This window comes from Cryptomeria japonica, chromosome 5 (genome assembly GCF_030272615.1).
Source record: "Cryptomeria japonica chromosome 5, Sugi_1.0, whole genome shotgun sequence".
NCBI lineage: Eukaryota > Viridiplantae > Streptophyta > Pinopsida > Cupressales > Cupressaceae > Cryptomeria > Cryptomeria japonica.
The window spans coordinates 699,595,828-699,618,171 of NC_081409.1; the positions used below are offsets into that span (position 1 = coordinate 699,595,828).

At 38.9% G+C, this 22,344-nt stretch overlaps 1 protein-coding gene across 2 annotated transcripts in view; it reads left to right on the plus strand.

Moving 5' to 3' along the window:
- The window catches only part of LOC131070659 (surfeit locus protein 1), a 142,743-nt gene that overhangs the window by 87,108 nt on the left and 33,291 nt on the right, over positions 1 to 22,344 (plus strand). For both annotated transcript variants that reach the window (XM_058006244.2, XM_058006245.2), the window contains exons 4-5: positions 3,040 to 3,214; positions 3,496 to 3,779. In XM_058006244.2, coding sequence (XP_057862227.2) covers positions 3,040 to 3,214; positions 3,496 to 3,779 — 459 coding nt within the window. The remainder of the gene's footprint in view (positions 1 to 3,039; positions 3,215 to 3,495; positions 3,780 to 22,344) is intronic.

The following is a 22,344-nucleotide window of genomic DNA, read 5'->3' on the forward strand; positions in this document are numbered from 1 at the left end:
TGATGTTAACTCTCCTTGTCATAATCCTTCTAAGTATCAAGTCATCAAATTCATACTTTATGCCTTTAATTATCCCTTGAAAGATCGACCACGTCCTCTTAAAGTCGTGGATTTGTGAAGGTCATGGATAGATTGATCATTCCATCTCTCACATGCCATGAGTATTGAGTCTTCCAAGTCGTGGATTTGAGCAAGATGTGGACAAATTTCTTCACCTCACCTCAAAGTTGTGGATTTCACCCAATCGTCGATTTGAGGTCATGGATTTCTCCACTTCATGGAATTTTCAGTTTCATCCACACTTCGTCTCATCATGATGTCAATTTTGCCTTTGGTGAGGATCTTATCGTTGGATTTTCGAAAACTAACCCATACTTTACTTATATCCTTCAATCATCTTTCATGCTCACTTATTTTTCATGAAATCCACCTTTAGGAATACTTCACATTCCTTGATTGATTGCTCCACTTAAGCTCTATATGATTTGGACTTCATTTAGTTCATTCCTTGACAACCTTGCAACATTGACATTGTTGAAAACTTTCCTAACTTGACAACAACATTTTACACTTTTCACTATCTCGACTCTAAAACTCAGTCCTATCGCTCCACCATGGACTCCAGACTTAGAACATGACTCCTTGACTCAACCACTCTTTGACAATCAAGGCACTGCATCTTCTCACAAGAAAAAGGTTAAAAACACCAAAATTATTGCCAAACTAGATGACTAAGCTAAAACAACGATGCTATCAAGCAAAAAGTGGGGGTCCCCATTTGCAATGGAGCGATGTGTGAAAACGTTACAACAGGACCCATGAGGCTAAGGGGGTATTGCCTTTGGGCTTAGAAGAGATGGGCTTTTGGGGCACCCTATTGTGAATACACCGCGTCCCTCTATCATGGTGAATTAACACACCAAAGAGTTCAATCATAGGAACTAGGAAATGGATGGCAAGATGAGGGGGACCGGGCATAGGACACCTCACTAGGTACACCACCTCATATGGATGGCATGGGCCATAGGGGGCCAAGAGGGATGGTATATCTGCTCTTGGGCCTAGGGTAGAGGATTTCTAAGACACCCTATCGAGTCACCTTACTCTAGCTTCCCTATGGTTGAATTCCATCAATAAATTAGGTATATCATATGATTAAGTTAATGTTCCTCTATTCCTCTTCTTGTTTTACTTGGACATTGTGATTTTATGGCAAAAACTAGGGCATTTACAAAAGAGGACATTATACTATCAAATGTCCAATTTCCCACTTGGACATCTTGTCTTGACGTCCAGTTCTGCATAGTATTCTTGCATTTTCTCCCATGGTTTTTATCCACTCCTTTCACCCATTTTATGGGATTTTAAGATGATTCCGGACTTCATTTCAATAGTTCAATTTCAATATCTTGTTTTGCAAGGAAAACCCACATTTTGCTTTCTCACCTCTAGTTCCTTGTTGACCATCCACATTTTTTCTAGGTGGTTCCACTCACTTATCAGATCTTCTTAGAAATGCTATAAATGCCTAATTGAATTTTGCAACTCATAGATTGGTCTTTCCCACTTAGAGAACCATCTTCAAAATCAACAGTAGATGATGAAGAATACCATACCAGCATTAATGAGGTAGTTGAGTTCTTGATGCTAATGATTTCCATATCAGCTCTAGGTTGCCATTTCAAATTTTTTTATGTGTTTTTGACTTGTTTCACACAACACATTAATGACATCTACCTTTTGATCAAATTCCCACGAAGTTTGAAGCTATGTTATCGGGTATTGCTGGTAAAGCCTGCGTGGTGGTATGTGTACGACATGGGTATGGGTATGGTTCGAGTACGACTTTGGGTATGGCCTGGGCACCTGGGTTCACTGTGGGTCCTTTTGTAAAGGATCCACAACGAACCTAAGCATCTAGGGAGTACCCATACCCAAGCGTAGTTTGATACATTATAGACTCATTTTCACTCTTCATCATTTTGGGTATGCTGTTTCCCTCATCTATCTAGTCCCAACTATATTACAACTTCGTAACAGCATTTTATATCATAATATGCCAGCAAACAAGCAATGAAATATCATATCAGTTGCATTTGTGAGCTGTACCTATGAACACAGGGTTAGTAAACTTTATATGAACATTAATGAAATTGATTTCAATTAATTTACATTATGTATGTAGCAGCTGTTTGTTATGTTTTGTGAAATCAATTTGCTTGTATTGTTAATGATTCGGCATTTTGTCAAATGTTTGCAAAATGAAGTTGAACCAAATGTTGATGTTGACCTTGATTCTTTTGATGAAGAAGAATATGAATATTAAATATCAATTATAATTTGAATTTTCAGTGTATAATGGCATTTTGAGGTGAGTATTTTCAATTTTGCAAATTATGAATATGAGGTATTTAAATATTGTATTATTTGGCAATTATGAGTATCACAGTTCTTATAATTTAGAAACAATATGGAAATGAATCAGGAACATGTAAGTTTTATATGGCGGCATTGAGAACAGTTAAAATTTAATTTCTTTTCTATAAAAACAAAGGGCAGATTGTGATTGCAATTCTCTTTTTGGTATTTTACGTAATGGCAATAGGAAATGATCTCTTAGTTCTGATCAATAAGGTGTTTTGTTGTTTCTACCTTTTGTCCCATCCTTATGATGCATCTTTCCTATAAAATATCTCACACAGATTATCCTCATATTTGTCAACTTTTTTTAGGGTTCAAGATAGTTTCATTATTTACTATTTTGTCAGTGGTTCTTGGTTTAAATAACATAGTTATAATGAATATTTTGGCCTTTGTACTCTATAGATCTTTTCCCTGTCGCATGACTTTATCTACCAATTTTTTTCATTTCCTAAGGCTAAACGTTCTACTCTATTTTTGTGCACTTCTCCATTTTGTGAATGTGATTGTATTGTTGTCTTTTGTCCGTATAAGCGTGATTGCAATAATCTTATCTCTTATAGCATTATAATGCAATTTGAATATCAAGGACTGAGTTACAAAAAAGATCTATGCTAGTGTGCAGTTACCTTTACTAGTTAATCGAGGATGGGTCCCACGTAGTTGGAGAGACAAATCTTCTCAAAGCCCAAAAGATGCCACACCACTCTCAAACACAACTTCAACTGAAAAAGGAAAAGCTAAAGGAGATTCTTGGTGGAAATTCTGGTTTAAACAACCTGCTATCGTGAAGGTCTGCTCCTTGTATGTCAGTGTTTTGGGAGAGATTTTCTGTTCTGTACATGTTTATTTAGAAAATAATTGGCATACTATTTTGTTTTCACTTATAGAAGGAGTTTTAAAATTGAAGTATTAATTTTTTCTGTACTCTTTTATTCCCCTTTATCCATGTGAATATATGAAGTAATCTTTTCCTCTTTACAGAATTACAGGTTAGATTATGTAAGGGTACAGAGCTTTTGCTTGTTGCCATGATTTTGATTCCTAACTATTTGTGATTTTTTTTCCAATTAGGATATGGACACCGATCATGATGAGGTAAAAGTGATTGGTGTGATACGAGGAAGTGAAAACCCAAGTATTTTTGTGCCACCAAATGATCCTGAATCTGGTCAGTGGTTTTATGTGGATGTGCCAGCTATTGCCCGGGCAGTTGGACTTCCTGAGAATACATTTTATGTAGAAGAAATTGAGGAAACAGTTGATGCTAGCAATCCATATCCCATTCCTAAGGATGCAAGTACATTTGTTCGTTACTCGGTTATGCCACAAGATCATCTGAACTATGCACTAACCTGGTATGTTTTTGGAACATAAACTCTTTAAACCACACTTATTCCATTGCATATCTTCTTAGATCTATATATAAAGATTGCCAGAAGAATTCTTAAGCAGTAACACTTGGCTTAACTGATACATAAGATACACAACATTAAGTTTTAACTTTTTGACTTGCTATATGATATAAAGAACCTTACTATGCTTATTGATCAGATTACCTTCCTTTAAAACCTTTCCATTTTTCTTTCTCTTGAATATCATTTGCACATATGCTGCTCATACAAGCATCTATGCAAGACCAGTACAAGCTCTTGTGAGTACATATTAGAGACTAAGACAAGCTCCTTACAAAAACACACACTAAAAATCATGTATGGAAGACAAAGAGTTGCTGCATAGAAATCTTAGATCTACTTTATTTAGAAATTGCATCCATGTTAGAAGCCAACTATGAAAGATCACCAGTCACCACTTAGAATTCCACATTAGATGTCCATATGGGGATTTGAACTTGGTTCTCCACAATGAGTGTTGAGACATGGACCAGCTAGGACTTGAACCTAGGACCTTCCATACGCTGCTGGAGTGCTCTACCACTGAGCTACTGGCCCCTCTTGGACCAATCCATCGTCGGTCCGGGTGTGGCTTATTTCCAACACCAACACCCCCCCTTAAGCCACACCTCTCGTGTGCTTGGGGCTCCTAGCCTGGACCTGGCTTTGGTACCATGTTAAAGTTCTAGGTATTGTTTGTCTTTTTTTTTTATTATTATTATTTTCTCCTCACATCAATGAGATCACACATCTCATAAAATATTTGCAAGAGGTTCCCTTCCACCAAGGGACACCATACTTTATTATAATATTAAATAATTAAATATTAATATAATATTAATAATTATAACTATATTTATTATTATCACAATTAATAATATAATAATTATAATATAATTGTATTATAACATAATATAAATATATTATCTCTCAACTATTAATATAATAATTATATTATCAATGTAATCACAAGCTTTGTGTTATTTATGCAGGCATGTGGATTCCGACCATAGCTACAATAAAATCAACACTCCCTCTTAGCTAGGGAGGAATCCTACTATCCTTCAATAAGTAATAACATCTTATAGTAAACACAATAGCTTCGTTTATTGTGTGAGAGAAAGATATCACCTCACCGTGGTATCAAAGGTTATGGCATATCCACGGATATCACGTCACATGATATCCACCATAACCACATAATGTAATATCCACCATTATGGCTTGTCCACAAATATCAGGTCTCATGATATCCACCATTATGGCATTTAAGGATATTACTTCATGGCTTGTCCATGGATATTACGTCACATAATATCCACCATGAATATCTCTTTATGTAATATCAACCATCATGGCTTATCCACAAATATCACGTGGCATGATATCCATCATGATGGTATGGTCAATCAATATTGCAAGATCGTCACCTTACAATAATGATCAAAAGTACAAGTGTTCATCATTGTGAGATCGTCACCTTTCAATAATGATCACAGGGGCTCAACAAACATTGGACCAATGAAGTCATGGAGTCACACACATGACATCCACCATGAAGCATATCAGAGGGTGGAGAAAAAGACTTTCACCTCAAGTCTCTCTCAAAGAGAAATGTATTATCTCAAAGAGAAATGTATTATCTCAAAGTGAAATGTTGAGCCTCCCTCTCAATTAGAGCTTCATTTTTCCATATCTCCAAGCTTGTCTCGAAGGTTTGCATCACCCTTGGTGACTCCCAAGCCCACCAAGTATCCATCTATCCAGGGATAACACATGGAACTCTATCTCATGAATCATAGATTCCTCTAACTGCTACAATTTCCTAATCACTAGAGAAACCATCTCGACATGGTCTACTCCCTCTAAATCAATATGATCAAGATCCTTGGAAATCAAATAAAGCAGATCCTCTAGCTACTCCCTTTAAAGCTCAAATTCTAACATCAACCTCCTAACCTCTTCGTCTAAGGTTGCCTCTAATGGATTGTCAGGCTCCCTCTTTTGAAGAAGTGTCCCCAACAATCAGAATAATGTGTTTTGGAAATGTTCCAGATCATGGACTTCGCGAGGGCTCTTCTCTCCTTTACATGAAGGAATTTGATCCCATTATGCTTGCTCTGTTCGAACAGATCTGTACATTGTGATAATGACTTCACACAACACTCAGCAATATATATCTGAGAATTATACCAATACTAATATGCCACAATCAACTGGCTGGAAATCTTCAGTTTGAAAGCATATCTAGGAACAAACTATGATTGGCGAAGAGATTGTAGATAGCTATAATGGGCACCACGATTTCATCCAAATAGTCATCAAAGAACACACAATGTGCCAAACCAAAGCCAATACATACACTGCGAAATCTGGTTGACAGATGCCAATACATTATACTCACGTCATGTCAAGCTTAAAGCCCATCGCAGACTAATTGGTGTCATATCCGTTCGGTGTTGTAATAGTCAGCACCCTGTAATGGCTGATGGGATTCATGTTGGCTATCTTGCTATTTGCTTACCCATCCTTCATGTTTGTAATCAAGGTTGCCGTGGAGAATACTTTTCCGACCATCGGACTATGTATAATTTCGACTTTTGATCATCCATTGGTCTTAATAAATGGCTGTGATTATTGTTTTATCATTGATTGATATTAATCCCAACGAAAAGCATTTGGCACCATCCATAGGGTTATGGTGATAATATGTGTTCCTTCATGCTGTTTCGGTCATGATATCATTTTGTGGATATACTTCTTTTAGAACAATTGTAATTAATCAGATTTTAATTTACAGAAGTATAGAACTATATTTCTGATATCTCTGCTCTAAATCAAAATTATATCTAAATATATATCTCCTATATTCAGACTTGTTAATTTCTCACAGATAAAGCTTCACAGTTGATATATATATATATAGATATATATGACAGCATATATGTATATATCACACAGGATATATATTGCACACAATATATTAATTGCACAGCATATACATATAATAGCTTATAGCATAAACTCCACAGAGATTATCCACGCACTCTTAGTTATGATCACTAACTGCACAGAGATTGTTTATATCCACACTGCTGTATATAATGCACGCACACTTGATTATATTCTCCGCTATGTAATGTACTCGCACACTTGCTGTATGCTTTCCCTTTGAATTCACTAATAATTACTGACTGCTGTGTGTGTATTGTGACTGCGTCAGTTGTATGTAGTTCAATATCCCACGATATATGTAAGTAATCTGATCTGCAGGGTTTTTATAGCCATGATATTTTGATGATGATCGACTGCTGTATAGAACTGATAAAAACCAAATTTGAACTGCTCTTCAAGAGTTATCTTAACTTAATATAGACAAACAAAAGTCAGTTTGATTAGATGGTTAGAGATTACAACCAACTTCAACCAATGCCACTTTATAATATACAACACGTAATCCATACTGCCACCAATGCTATGCAGAATGGTCAGACACAAAGCATTACTCAGAATAAAATTGTTAATGTTGCAAAAGGAAATCTGAATCTGGTACATGGTTCTGAAACAGGTCTGAGTTCAATGAAGCCGTAAACTGAAACTGATCGCACATGATACAATGACAAATCACATTCTCATCGAATCTTGAAGATACAGCGAATTAATCATAACCAGACAATAATCATAATGACTTTGGAAATGATCATAGCAAGGTACAGCATGTTGTTACTGTATCAGGCCTTTCCTGGGTTTTGTTCCAGCTCTGATACCATGTTAAGACATGGACCAGCTAGGACTCGAATCTAGGACCTTCCATATGCTGCTGGAGTGCTCTACCACTGAGCTACTGGCCCCTCTTGGACCAATTCATCGTCGGTCCGGGTGTGGCTTATTTCCAACACCGACAATGAGTACCCGATGTTGTAACCAATTAAGATCAACCCCTTAGATAAAACCTTTCTATTTGTTTCTTTGCTTGTTAGAAAAGAAATTAAGTAGTTAACGAGGCTGCAGCATGTGACTCTTAAAAAGTTTGATATACAAATATTCTTTGGGAGGCATAGTCCATGATTTTAATACATGGCATTTATCGTAGGAGTTTTAATTCAACTGAAAGTGATTTATATGCCTATCATTTTCACATAACCCAGACTTAGTTTTATGCTTTCAATAGTGAAGAGTATGAACTTGAAATGAGTGACTGTCCGGATAGCATCAAATTGCTAGGTGTGGCTCTGCTGCTTCAATTTGGCATAAATTGTCAGGAAGTTAGAAAGTTTATATTCTAACTTTGATAATTTAATATATGGCGAAGGACGATTTACTTTCCAATGCAAAAATGAAGACAGATCAATAAGATCTGCGTGGAACATTTATAAATAGAGGTCAAAATCTATGTCAAATCTAAAGAGTCCATGAGCATGTACTGCAGGAAATGAAGGCAACTATCAGTAGATGCCGTCTGCTTAAAGATATGCCATTCACATATCAGTACATAAGAAGAATCATCAACATTGATACCGTAGCTTAACACTCAATATCTATTGTCTGTAAGATATTAATTATTCCACTCAATAAAATTCTAAAAAGGAACAAGAGAATGCTGTTTACACTTGAGAATTCAAAGCTATAGCATAGAAGGATGATATGGAGAAGGAAAGCAAGAAATACGTTAATAAAATTTTATGACCAAGTTTGATCAATGCCATTGCAAATTACGACTTGTTAGAATATCAACACAAGTAGATTTCTACTAAGAAAAGAAAAGGGATAGTTATCAAAAGAAATATGCAGTTGGTACTCTTGAATCCTTGATGTATTTTTAATGACTCCTTGAGCACAGAATAAAATACTAAGTATTCTATCCTCTCTTGAACAAGAATATCTCGTTGGCTAAGCTTTGTGATCAAACAAGGTGACCCCAAGGTTTACAATGTGAACAATCGACATTATATTATGGATAGACTTAGTGTATTATGTGAAATTGCTGGTTAAGACAAAGGCACTTAAACAATCGTTCTAGGATTTTATCAATTCGTGCTCCTCAAAATAGCTTATGATTTTGCAATAAGGCTCTTCCAACTAAATCTATGAATGTTCTTTGAAATAAAATGCAGAAGGGATAAATTTAGGAGTCTAATCTATCTCTACTAATGCAAGGAACTATTGATGACTTGGTGAAACCAAATCAAGCTTTGCTTTGCCATGAGAAACAACTACACAAAGATGATCCAATCTTCTAAGGAAATGTAAATGATATTCAAATCGCCCACACACATTAAAAATAGACAATGCGAATCAATGAGCATAAAGCAATTGAAGTTAAGCTTTGATGGAGTTCAGTGTAACCATGCATTGCAACTTGCAATCAACAAATTCCAAATGGTATGAACATGTAGGTTTCACCATGAGTCAACAACAATATCTCCCATTCAATTAAGCAACTTGATGTAAATAACTCTTAATTCAACTTGAGAAATAGGAAACCATATTAACATCCAAAACAACACAGGCTCACCAAGCTTCAATGAGTTTGTATTTATTTTGGCAGTAACAATTTCACAAAAAGTCTCTTGCTACAAATGAAATGAGCAATCCATATAGTGATCTTATTAAAAATAAAGGGCCATGATTGTTTTAAATCAATGGTCAAGATAATTCAAAGCAACACTAATTAGGGTTAGTTACAACAAACTACCTAATCTTCTAACCATTATTAAATGTGAACCAATAGAAAATAAGATCCTCCTTGGCACAAAATGTGAGGAGCAAGGACAAATAGGAAAATTCCATGCCGCCTAAAACTATAACAAACTATCATCTAGGAGGATGTGTCCCTTATCCTTTTCCTTGGTAGCATATGCAATGAATCTGGACATGATGATGTTGAGCTCCTCCAATGGTGCACTTGGTGCAGCTTTCACCTTGTACTCCATGATTGCCAAATCAGCTGTACATGTGGCAAATGTCTCTTCCCATTTCAGTCCTTGATCATGAACACCATTCATGAAAATCATGAACAAGTGCCTGAATCCTGTCCTAAATGAATGTAACTCTTCCATATGCTTGTACCAACCCCTCAATGAATACATTCTCTATCAAATGCCTTTCCAATCCAATTCTTTGCTACTTGTGCTGTAGATTTCATCCCTTCCAAATCATCAATTGATTCTCTCAAAAGTGCTGCAGGAGGGACAAATGTTCCTTAGGCTTGCTGAATTGGATTCATCAAAAGTTTTATGTAATCTTTCAATCGTTGGTTCTTCATTTTGAGTTGATTTTTCTTTTCTGTTGCTTTCCTCCATCTTTCTTTAATCACATTCAAGGACTCGTCAAATTCCTCGATCACTTGTTTTTGCGTAGCTGGTCCCAAATCAAGAGTCATAATCTCATACTCTCTTGGAGTGATGTCATCTTTTGTCATATCAACCTTTGGGATTGCCACTTGCACCGTGTGGGATCTTGAACTATTCTTTGCGATCTTGGAGTACCTCTTTGCTAGCTTCTTCTCCACTGCCTTATTTATTCTATTTAGGAACTCCTCCATGTCATTGTCTGGATTGCTCTCTACTACAACCTTCATTCTATTTCTTAACCATTTAGGAGCCGTCATTGTTCAACATCCTCACTTGCTTCTTCATTCATCTGTTCATTCTCGTGAAATCCTTGTAGTGTCGATATCATTCCATCATTGACATCTTACGGATGTTTCTTTCTTTCAACCTATTAACTTGTTGAATCGCCCATCTCTGTTTCTTTTAGATCTTGTCATGCATGGATAATTGCCTTGTTACTTCTAGCAATATCATCTTGTTGGTGGGATATCTCAGAAGCTAGTAAGGAGAAGATGAGAATCCTTGCATCCTAATGTAGGTGAACTTGGGAAATTGGATAAACCATGAACCATACCTCTTAACAAGCTCCTTAGCTTCTTTTGGTAACCTCTTATGAGTGCCTCCTTGTAAAGTTCAAACAATATACATGGAGAAGGCATCATTCACTCTCCTAAAATTAGTTGCTTTGTGAAGGTGCAATTGAAGATAGCATTTGTACACCTTGAATTGTCTTTCTCCATTCCCAACGGGTCCTCTACATGTCAATCCTTTATATCTATAAGTTCTTGCCAACATGTAGACCATGTATGAATTCATGTAGAGTGTTTGTGAATGCTCCAAGTTCCTTAATTGTTCATCAAGATTGTTACTGCTTATCTTAGCCCAGATGATCATTTTCACTCTAGTCACTATCTCCTCAATAAAGTAGAACATCCACGACTCAAAGTTGGAAGCTTGAGGGCATCCCATCACTCGATTCAACAAGATGACAAGATCTCCTTATTCCTCTTTGAAGTCGGTTCTAACAAGCTTCTTTGGCAATTTGGAATGATGTCGCCTTGGTTTTAATATCATTGAGTTGTTGATGATCTTCGAACAATACTTTGATATGTTGTGTTACATCGCCAATGTTTCCTCCTTGGTTTTGTAGACTATAGAATTGTACCTTGGAATATGAAATGTCTCTCCAATAGACTCATTCGAAAGATAAGTCAACACTCTATCATCAGGTCCTATCACTTTTCTTTTCGTAGGTTTATAATGCTTCGCACATTCCACCATCAACTCGGTGCATTGGATTGCAGGGGGAAACAAATGGCTTGCACAATTCCATTCCTTACCCATACATTCACTCCTTGAATTCATCCATGTTGACATGTCCAAGGTTGGTGTCTGCAATCTTCTTCCACTTTGAGACAATCCTTGATTCCGGAAGGACTCCCTTGTAGTCATACTTCATTTGTGTTTGTCTTGAAATTCCTTCGGCTCTAGCTCCTCACATTTACCTCCTAAAAGTAAAACACCTTAAGTTACAAGGGTGAAAGGATGCTAGGGTGACTTGGAAACATGTCAATGTAAGATGCAAGAAGTACTTAAAATGAAATCACTGAGTTATCGGGTTCTCCTCTGGACCTCCCTGGTTCGGGTTCTGGTTTGAACTGGTTCGTGGTTTTGGGCTTGGTTCGACTGGGTTCGACCAGGGTTCTTAAAACCCAGAGGTGGTTCGTCCTGGGTTGAACCAAAGAGAACCACAGAGAATCCAAAGCGAACCTGGGTGTCTAGGAGGCCCAAAAAGTGATTTTTTATGCCAAATTTAATTTTTTTTTCAATTTCGCCTAGGTGGTTCGTCCTCTTTTTGTTGTTTGTACAAAATTTTCCATCAGTCATGTGTATCTACGTATGGCACACATGCAATAATTCCTCAACTTTTACCAATGGCAAAACCTATTCCACAAACTTAAACCTAGTTATGAACGATCTGTATCTTAATGCACCTAAAAATCCAGGGTTTAACACTTCTTCCCATGGCCAATCTCGCAGTAAGGCCTACGGTCTGCTCCAGTGCATTGGAACTATATCAGCAGATAGATACTCAAATAAAACCCTTCACGACCTTTGCCCCAACGACATAGGTAGGAAAATATGGTTGGATGGCTGTTTCATGCACTATCACAATTCTAATTTCATTTCAAGACTAGATACTAAAAGAATTCTCTTGGTAAACACGATGGATATTACTAAAAGTAGAGATGCTTTCGAGAACACAACCAACAACCTTCTGTCAAATCTGTTTGAGAGAGCTTACATCCTTGCAAATAAGCGTTTTGCTGCTAGAACAACCAAATATAATGCTAGTGGAACATTATATGGTTTAGTTCAGTATTGGAGAGATATATCAGTACAAGATTGCAGAACATGTTTGGCTAGAACAAGAGCAAATCTGAGCAATTGTTGTTCTACAAAACAAGGAGCCCAGTCTCTGAGCGCGAGCTACAGGGCAAGATATGAGATATACCCAATTGAAACCTACTATTGAGATAGGGATACTTGAATATTTTGTAGTTTTGATATTAAACTTGATGTATATGATGCTATTATGGTATGATCATGATGCTATGAATACAAGTTTATGTTTGTTTTGTTGTTTATATGATGCTATGTGACATGCTAATCTTAATTCATGCTTATAGGTTGAACAAATATTAAAATATATATATATATATATATAATTTACAAGATTTTTTTACTAACGAACCCAATCCCCTTTTCAAAATTTTGCCATACTGGCATACAAGTTCTTCGAACCCGAACTACTGTCCAAACCCGAACCGACAAGCTAGTGAAATCATGAAAACTTGGACCTTGAAAGCTTGTAAGCCTATTGGTTAATGACTTGGAAGTAGGGTTTGAACATGTGTAGAATTTTCATGAGATTGCCAATAAAAAGTCACAAGAGCATGGTTTACACCCCTATCTAAAAAGTAGAAAATGAAAATAAATCTGATTAAAACTTTGAGTTTTTGATAGATGTATTGCTTATGCACATGCTTTTATTGTTCTGGGATGCATACCTTCGTGTTGTGACCTTTTCACACATTGCCCCATTGCAAAATGGGGAACCCCCTCTTTTCTGCCTCGACTGCTTAGTTTAGGGTTTTGGCAGCATAGTGGTCAATTTTGAGTTCCCGTGCTCAAGTCTCAAATTTTTGAACATGCCTATTTTGTTGTTTAGGGTTTTTTGAAGTCATAGGATCAAGTGTGTAAAATTGAGATTTTAAATGATCCTAATTTTGTCCAAGTGTAGACCTTTTGAGCGTTAACATGTTTTTGAACATCATCATCGGTGATTTTAAGTGCTAAGGTGGTATTTTAGGACCTTTAGGAGTTGTTTTCTCGCTCAAAGTTTTTCAAGTTGATTTTGCGCTTTATCCCGATAGGTTTCCTTTTTTTTCATTCAAATTTTGGCAAATTTGCCTAAGTTCCGATGCGTTTTATTGAAAATTGTCCAAACGATTTTGAGTGGTTAAATTGTTAAATGCCGGATAAAAATCCATGTTCTAAGTGTTAAAATGTTAAAATTCCAGATGGGAGGTGCTTTCCCCCCCACATTTCCAATGACACCCATGATTTCCCCCCACTCAAAATCCTGAGTGGTGGTGAATTTCAATTGGATTCCAGATGGACCCAATTTTTCCCTCACTCATTATCTAGACAGGTCGATTTTCCACCAAGATGCTCAAAATTTGGCTGTGTGGGAATTCTTCTTGACAAACCACGATTTTCCATCAGGATTGCGAATGACTTTAATGAAGACTAAAATGATAATTCTTGATGCCTATCGATTTTCCACCAGGACTTTTATGATGAGATTTTGAGGACTTTTATCTTGATAGTGATTCCAGACCTTAGGCGAATTTCCACAAATGATGATTTTAATGATTTTGGGTCCGGATAATTGTCTAGACAAGGGTCGATTTTTCCCCAAGAAGATTTTTTGTGCTAAGTGGCAAGTTTGAGTTGAAATTTTCACTCCAGACTAGGATTGATTTTCCCCTGGAGGCGATTTTGTGCAATCATGATGAAATTTTGTTAGGATTTTTATCCTAATAGGGGTCGAATTTCCCCTGAATGGCATTTTTAATGATTTTAATAATTTTTCATTGGGATTTTTTATCCCAATATGGGGCGATTTTCCCCTAGAGGTCATTTTTGATCTAAATTTTGAAATATTTTAAATAAATTGACCCAAATTTAATTGTTTTTTTACAAACGTTAACGATTATTTAAAAAATAAAAAAACAATTAATAAATGATTTGCAATAAACATTAAATGATTTTACCTTCTAGAAGCAAATCGATTTTCTCCGGGCAAGTATAAGTAACAATGTTTTATCACACATTGCTTGTGTGGTGAAAACTCAAGACAAAAGCAAGTTTAAAAGAGGGAGGCCAACATTATAATATTATTATATTTGCCAAGTGTGTTGCTGACTTAGGCAATTTTCCTCGAGTTGGCGAATTTGGTGAAGTGTCAAGTTGACACATTTGGGGCTGAAGATTGTTTTCATTGCTTATTTTTCTTCATTTCCAGCATTGGGCGATTTTTCTTGGCAGCCATTGGAGGGCATTTGAAGACATTTTTCAGGCTTAGCGATTTTTGCTAGAGGTGGCACCATTTTTGGGAGAGGGCGATTTTGTTTTGAGGGTCATTCACCTCTATTTTTGGGTGTATTTCTTCATGATTGGTGGCACCATAGCTGAGAGATTGCTGATTAATATTTTCAGACCTGATATTTCCACCTTTGCTGAAGATTTCCTACCTCCATTGTTGGCTGGGCATGCCATTTTCAGACATATATTTCATTGACAGCTCATTTTTGCCTAGGGCAATTTTGTCTAAAGGCTGTTTGGAGGAGTTTTCAGTACATTTTCACAGCCTTTTCGTGCTGTTGCAGGTCTGAGACACCATTGTTGCAGGCTATCGTCAGAAAAAACATCATTTGCAGCCACTTACCTACCTGGGTCATTTCACTTGGAGGGTGTTTTTAAGTCATTTTTCTATCATTTTTCAGGGTTTCTTGTCACTTTGCAAGGTGTTGGTAAGTCTGAAACCACCATTTTCAGATTTGTCCTCTAGAAAAGTTTATTTTACCAGCCGTACATGTATGCCCGGAATTGATTGTTTTTTTGCCATGGAAAAGTTATTTTCATCAAATTTTTGCATAACACGCGGTTGCAACATGATTTTAATGACTAATTTATAGAGTTGTAGGTTGTCTTCAGACTTATTGGCAGCCATTGTTGACCTCGGAAAGGTGTCCTTAAACAACTTTTGTGTGAAACGCTATTTTCCACATCTTTCCTAGTTCAATTCCCGATTCGGTATACTCCTTTGCACTCTAATTTTGATAGAATTTCTAAGTATAAGGAGGTGTCTTCAGACTTTCTTAAGTCTGAAAATTGATGATTTTAATGAAATTCATGAGGGTTTCATATCTTAATCTTGTCATATTTACTTTCTATTCATTGAGAATGTGGATAAATTTCCTGATTTCCATCCCTAAAATTGTCTAAATCATTAGGAAATCAGAGCTTGTTATCAGAAATAGTTTTCGAAGTTGCTAACTTCCAGCTTCATACATGTGTAATGTCGAAGTTGGGAATTAGCATCCGGAAGGAACAACAAAGGATTGTTGAGACGAGATTCTATCTAGAATCCAAGATGTCATCTAGATGGAAGGAGATTACAGACACAAACATGCATTTCTTGAACATGGACCAGATGCGGCAGCGGATGTTCAGAATTGGAAGCTAGATTCCTTCCCCAGCTTATGTAAACATTATGAAGAGTGACATTTATTAGGCCGTTGGATTCCCGTAATCCATACAGTGTAGCGAGCTAATCCTGGAGTGTGTGCGATGTTATGATCCTCGATCCTAAATGGTAAAGACTTCTAAGGGTGCCATCATTGCCTACCTTGCTGAGGATGTGATCGCTGAGGTGTTCGGAATTCCGCGTGGAGTAGACATAAAAGATAGAACCAAGGATGAATATGAAGAAATATATAAGAAGAAGATGGACGCGTGCAAGACTATAGTGAACAAGGAGTGGATGATCGATCCTAGGACTCATCATTCCAAGGCTCCCAAGACACTCATGTGCATAGGTTTCAAGGATGAATATAGTGATTTAGTTTCCTACTAAATCGAGTGATGCGGATGCCAAAGGGTGCAATATACGATGGATGGATATTCTATTTCATCCAGGATTGTTTGAAAGGAACGTTGATTAATTGGTCTAAAATCACAAGTGACAATCTGGATTTTCAGCTGAGGAATGTGGAGAGATCTAGGTCATTTGCCATGACTTCCTATTTGGTGTACCTGCTTGCGCGATTTGTTACCTACAAAGGATTGATGCAGAGGTGAAGTCAGGAATGGACAAGGACAATTCAGAAGTTATGAGTGCTATCCACAATTGAACATGTATCGAATTGAAGATTATAAGAGAGAATGATGCATTCACTATGTACACAACGTGAATGTTGCAAGGTGGAATCCACAGGAGGTTGTACAAGGAGGCAACAGAGCTGATAGAGAAATATGAATTGTGGCACATATAGTTTCACACTTTAACATGCCTAAGGATTCATGGATTTCAATTCAAACCTTATAGGCTTCCTAGGTATCCAACAGACAGAATGATATTACTTGAGGTGGTGAGAAAGCTTTTGGAATTTGATTCTATCCAGAAGGACAAACATAGAACATGCATGACATTTTCTATTTTAGTAGGGAAGACAGTGGAGGTTTGCCAATCTGCCGCAGCGGCTAGCACAACAATTGAGGAACTTGCATTCTATCGATTGCAACATACTAGAAAAGAGAAAGATTTGATCCCAATAGAAAGGTGGAAGGATCAGGGGAGATAAGTTCATCCACAAGGTAGACATAGAAGATTATTGGACCAACCTAATGGACGAGCAAGCAGTGAAAAGGAGAATGTGGTCCAGAATGTCTATGGATTTCATGAGGAAGCATGGAATTTTCCTCATTCCTGATCAGATATTGGATGACAAGGATCATACGCATCCACAATATGAGAATGAAATGAATAAGGCGATTCTATTGCCTAATTGGTCAAAGCAAGAAGTACTAGATTTGAATGTATTGATGAGAGAGGTCTTGAGTTTCTCCCGAGGATGGGTAGACAGTCAGATGAACAAGTTAGTTGACATGGGTGTTACCTTCACTTATAAAAAGATTAAACAGGAGGAATTTGCTTTTGAAGATGATTAAAGAACTATTAGCGACATAAGGATTCATTCAGATGAGGAGAGTCAAGCTCCTAAACGAAGGAAGAACACACCAGGAGAAGTCAAGGCTAGGGGGAAGAAGATTGAGGAGGTTAAGAAGAAGAAGCAAAAGGTTATCATTCCTCTGCTATCATCCCTTCACCTCCCCTCAGTGTCTCATCAATCAAGGAAGTTGAAGTGCCAGAACAAAACAAGGAGTTTGAGCAATGTTCCAACACAGCGATATTGCTAGATAATGTCCTAGCTACATCTGCTCCACCCAATGAAGATGATGATTAGCTGGGATCTCCTACTGTCCTTTTGGAGGTTAGTTTGGGGAAGAATGTATATGATTTGACTAGGGATAATCTTGATGATGACGACGATGTTATCTTGGCATTGAGAGAGCTTGATTGAGAAATGTGTCTCGATGATGGTATAGAGATGGCCGCTATTCTTGATTGGTTGATGGGGAGTATGGAGAAAAGTAAGAAGATGGTAGAGGTGCAACCAATTGATGACATAGACAACTACTTAGCTAGGAGCAACAAAGAGAAAGAACCTAAGAATGCTGAGATTTTGTCACATATAGCTAGAGATGAGACAGGAATGCGGATTGCACAGGTGGCTGTTCCTATTGGAGATGTGACGTAGGACATTGCTACTCCCATGGATTTCCAGATTACTTTAGTTGCCCTTGGTCGTACTACAAAAGAGCAAGAATTTCAAGAGGTTGGTGATACCCTCAAGGCAATTAGTGTGAGATTGGACCGGGAGATAGAGAAGAGAGAGAAGTATGAAGAAGAGAATATCAGACTTAGAGAGTACATTGTAGGGATAGGGTGTGAAAATCCCACCCTTATTTCCCCTATTACAGTTGATCGTGGACTACATACACATTATGAGGCAGCAAGAGATACACTCGCGGAAGTGGAGAAATGGATTGAAGATAGAAAGAGACAGGCAGACGATTTCCTTACTCGCTTTGTCTAGGCTTTTGATAGGACAAAAGCCTAGACAATTTAAAATCTATGAAATACATTTTAATTCCTAGGCTTTGGATTGAAGAATTGTCAATGTTAGATGGTAGTAAATTGAAAATCTATGAAATACACCTTAGATGATTGCACTAAGCTCATGTCAAAATCTGTTCCACTGAATTTGTTCCTCACTTTGCATTCTAGGTTTTACAATAGAATTCCTACCTTGGGTCCCACACCCTTGTAGCGGCCGTCAATGTACCGGTCCCTATATTGGTGGTACCATTTTACTTTTTCTCCGTCGATCTTCGGTGGTCCAGCCGGGTTGGGAATCACCCGATAAAATGAGTTAGGTCTAGCCTCCATCTCGCTTGCCCCAGACATGATGACAAATAGATCCTCTGTCTTCAGTACCATTTTTAAACATGGTCCCAGGGTTGCCCCATATTCTTCCAGGTTGAGTTCGTCCTCTAGGTCTCTCGGCTCCACTTCTGTAAGTGGGTTCCAAGTTTTCCTCCGAGCTTCTGCTTCTTCGTCGATGTCATATGCAACGTACCCTTCCCGAGCTCCTTTGTATGGCGCCCGTTTTTTCCAATATCTCGAGACCTGTACCCACACAGCTGGGTCTCCGAAATACGCATTCGTGAGATGTTTGTGAATCCTGGGAACTGCTACACCTTCCACCCTTTTTGGTACAAGTCGTTCTTCTATGGTCGTTAAGGGCTTTGCCCAATCGTCATCCCTCCTGTAGGGTTCCTCTTGTACTACTGGGTCTTCCTGGATCTCCTTGTCTTGACCAATGGTCCAATGTCCTCTCGTGGCATATCCTAGCATGTTGATCCCAATCACAGGTTTATTTCTTTCCCTGTAGATTTTTAACTTGGAACCGTTCACGGGGTCCCTGATCAGATTGTTATCTAGAGTTGCTAGTTTCACTGATCTGTTACTGCTGACCTCTCTGATTTTATAGGGCCCGAGCCACCGGACCTTGAACTTCCCTGGTCGAAGTTCGTTCCGATTGTTATACTTCAAAACTAACTGTCCTGGTCGGAAATTGGCTTTTCGCAGATGCTGGTCGTGCCAATGCTTCCGCCGACGTTGTGCCACCTCAGTCGCCCATTGTGCCATCAGTCTCTGTTCATCCAGCTTTACCAACCCATCGAGCCTTGCATTCATGCTTTCGGTGTCCCCTAATCGATTTTCTACTGCCACCCGAAGGCTTGGCACTGTGTACTCGGCTGGTACCACTGCCTCCTGGCCGTACATGAGTTGGAACGGTGTATGCCCGGTAGTGACTTTGTATGTTGTACGGTAGGCCCATATCACGGCTGGTAGTCTTTCCTCCCAGTCCTCTTGTTCCACCCCACATGACTTGTAAATTATTGATACCAACACTTTGTTGGTTGCCTCTGCCTGGCCATTGTCACGAGGATAGTACGGGCTGGATAGGTTATGGAATATTTTAAATTCCACGATCATGGTACGGATTACCTGATTGACGAAGTGCACTCCTTTGTCGCTAGTGATTCGAAGTGGTATCCCGTACTTGGTGACAATCTGTTCGTACAAGAACCATGCGGTACTCAAAGCTGTGTTATCGGGCAAGGCCCTAGCTTCTCCCCACTTAGTGAGGTATTCTGTGCCTACCGCAATGTACTTGCATTGGTGCAGGCTACTTGGTTTCAAAGGTCCCACAAAGTCCAGACCCCATCGTTCGAATAGTTCTTGCGGCTGGGAAGGAAAGAGAGGCATGAAGTCCCTCTTGAGGGGTTTTCCGGCTCGTTGACAGGTGTGGCATCCAATCACCCACTCTTGGGCGTCTGTGTGTAGAGTTGGCCACCATAGCCCTGCCAGGAGCACTTTCCTGGCGGTTGCATCTGGTCCCATATGTCCACCTGCCAATCCGTCGTGTGCCTCCTTTAGTACATCGCGGACTTCCTCCTCCATGACACACCTCCTCAGGATTTGGTCGGGGCCCATCTTGTATAGGAGTCCATTAATTAGTTGGAAGGTTTTGCTCTTTAGTGCCAATTTCCTCCGTTCCCCTGGAGGCATCTCACTTGGAAATGTGGAAGTAGATAGATACTGCCCTATATTTTCATACCAGGTTGGCAGTATTGCAATTTGGAACAAGTGGGCATCTGGGAAATCTTCGTTCACTCCCTTGGCCGGTTCTCCTGATCTGATCCTTGATAGCTGATCTGCTATCACATGGGTTTTTCTTGGCCGTACGACAATGGTGAAGGTGAATTCTTGTAAAAGCAGTAGCCACCGGCTTACCCTTCCTTGGATGATTGGTTTATTCACTAGGTACATTAGCGCCTGGTGGTCCACATAAAATGTGAATGGTGTGGCCAACAAGTAGTGTCAGAACTTTTGAATTGCATACACCATCCCTAGTGCCTCTCGTTCCATTGTGCTATAGTTTCTTTCTGCTTTTGACAGGAGTCGACTTGCGAAGAAAACAAAATGGTCTAGTCCTTGTGCCCCTACCTAGGCGAGGGTAGCACCAATTGCAAAGTTGGAGGCGTCCATGTGCACGTGAAATTCTTTGTTCCAGTTTGGGTATACCAATATCGGTGCATTCACTAGTTGGTCTTTTAATCCCGTGAAGGCTTCTTCTTGCTCCGTACCCCATACAAACGGCTCTCCCTTCCTTGTCAACTTATCTAATGGCCACGACACTTGCGCAAAGCCCTTGATGAACCTCCGGTAGTAGCCTACGTGGCCGAGGAATGATTTCACCCCTGTTACGTTCGTTGGACTTTCCATGTTGACAATTACTCCTATCTTGTTTGGGTCTATTTTCAATCCTTCCTTACAGACGATGTGGCCTAGGAGTTTCCCTTGTGATACCATAAATGTACACTTCTTTGGGTTCAGAGCTAGCCTAGCCTTCCGACATCTCTCCATGCACTCTCCCAAGGCCTTCAAATGAGTGTCGTGATTGTTGAAAATCGACCAGTCATCCAGGAATGCTCTAAAATTTCCTACTGACATCTTGTCAAAAATGTGCAAAATTATTCGCTGGAAGGTTGCGGGTGCATTGCATAGCCTACAGGGTATGCGGTTATAGGCGTACACTCCTTCCTCCACCACAAATGTGGTCTTCAGCTTATCTTCTTCCGCTATACTTATCTGGTTGTACCCGGAGAATCCATCTAGGAATGTGTACATCTCGTGCCCGATGACTTCTTCCAGAATATTGTTAGTGAATGGGATCGGGAATGGATCCTTTATGGTTACTGCATTTAGGTACCTGAAGTCCACACATATCCTTATCTGATTAGCTTCTTTTTTAAGGGAGATGACTATTGGGGAAACCCAGTCACTTGTCTCCACTTTGAATATGATCCCTGCTTCTAGCATTTTGTTGATCTCCTCATTGACTTTGGCTGTGTAGTTTTTGTTCATCCTATACGACCTCCTTCGTACCGGTTGGGCTCTTGGTACGAGGGTTATGTGATGTACACACAACTCTGGTGGTACTCCTTTCAAGTCTTTGTAGGTCCAGGAGAAAACATCTTTATATTCCAGAAATATCTTGAAGGCTGCTGCCTTCAGTATTGGGTTCCAGTCATCTCCTACCAGTATCATCCGAGGTACTGCTTCGTTGCCTAGGTTAATCTTCTCCACATCTCGTTCCTCATACTTGATGGGTTTATCCTTGTCAAACTGGTGTGCTGGCGTGCCATCAACTCTTGCCATTCCTTCTTGACATCTACCATACTCTGGGGGAAAGGATTGTTCCTTTGTCTCCCCGCTTGATTCTCCTAACTCACATATTTGCAGCATGTGACATTCTGGGTGGAAGACCTCATAGTCCTCCATTTGCTAATGGAAAAGTCCTGCCATCGAACTGGCTCCATCCTCCGAACACCCGTGTAACTCTAGTACTCCTTCTTCGTCAGGTTCTTTCCCG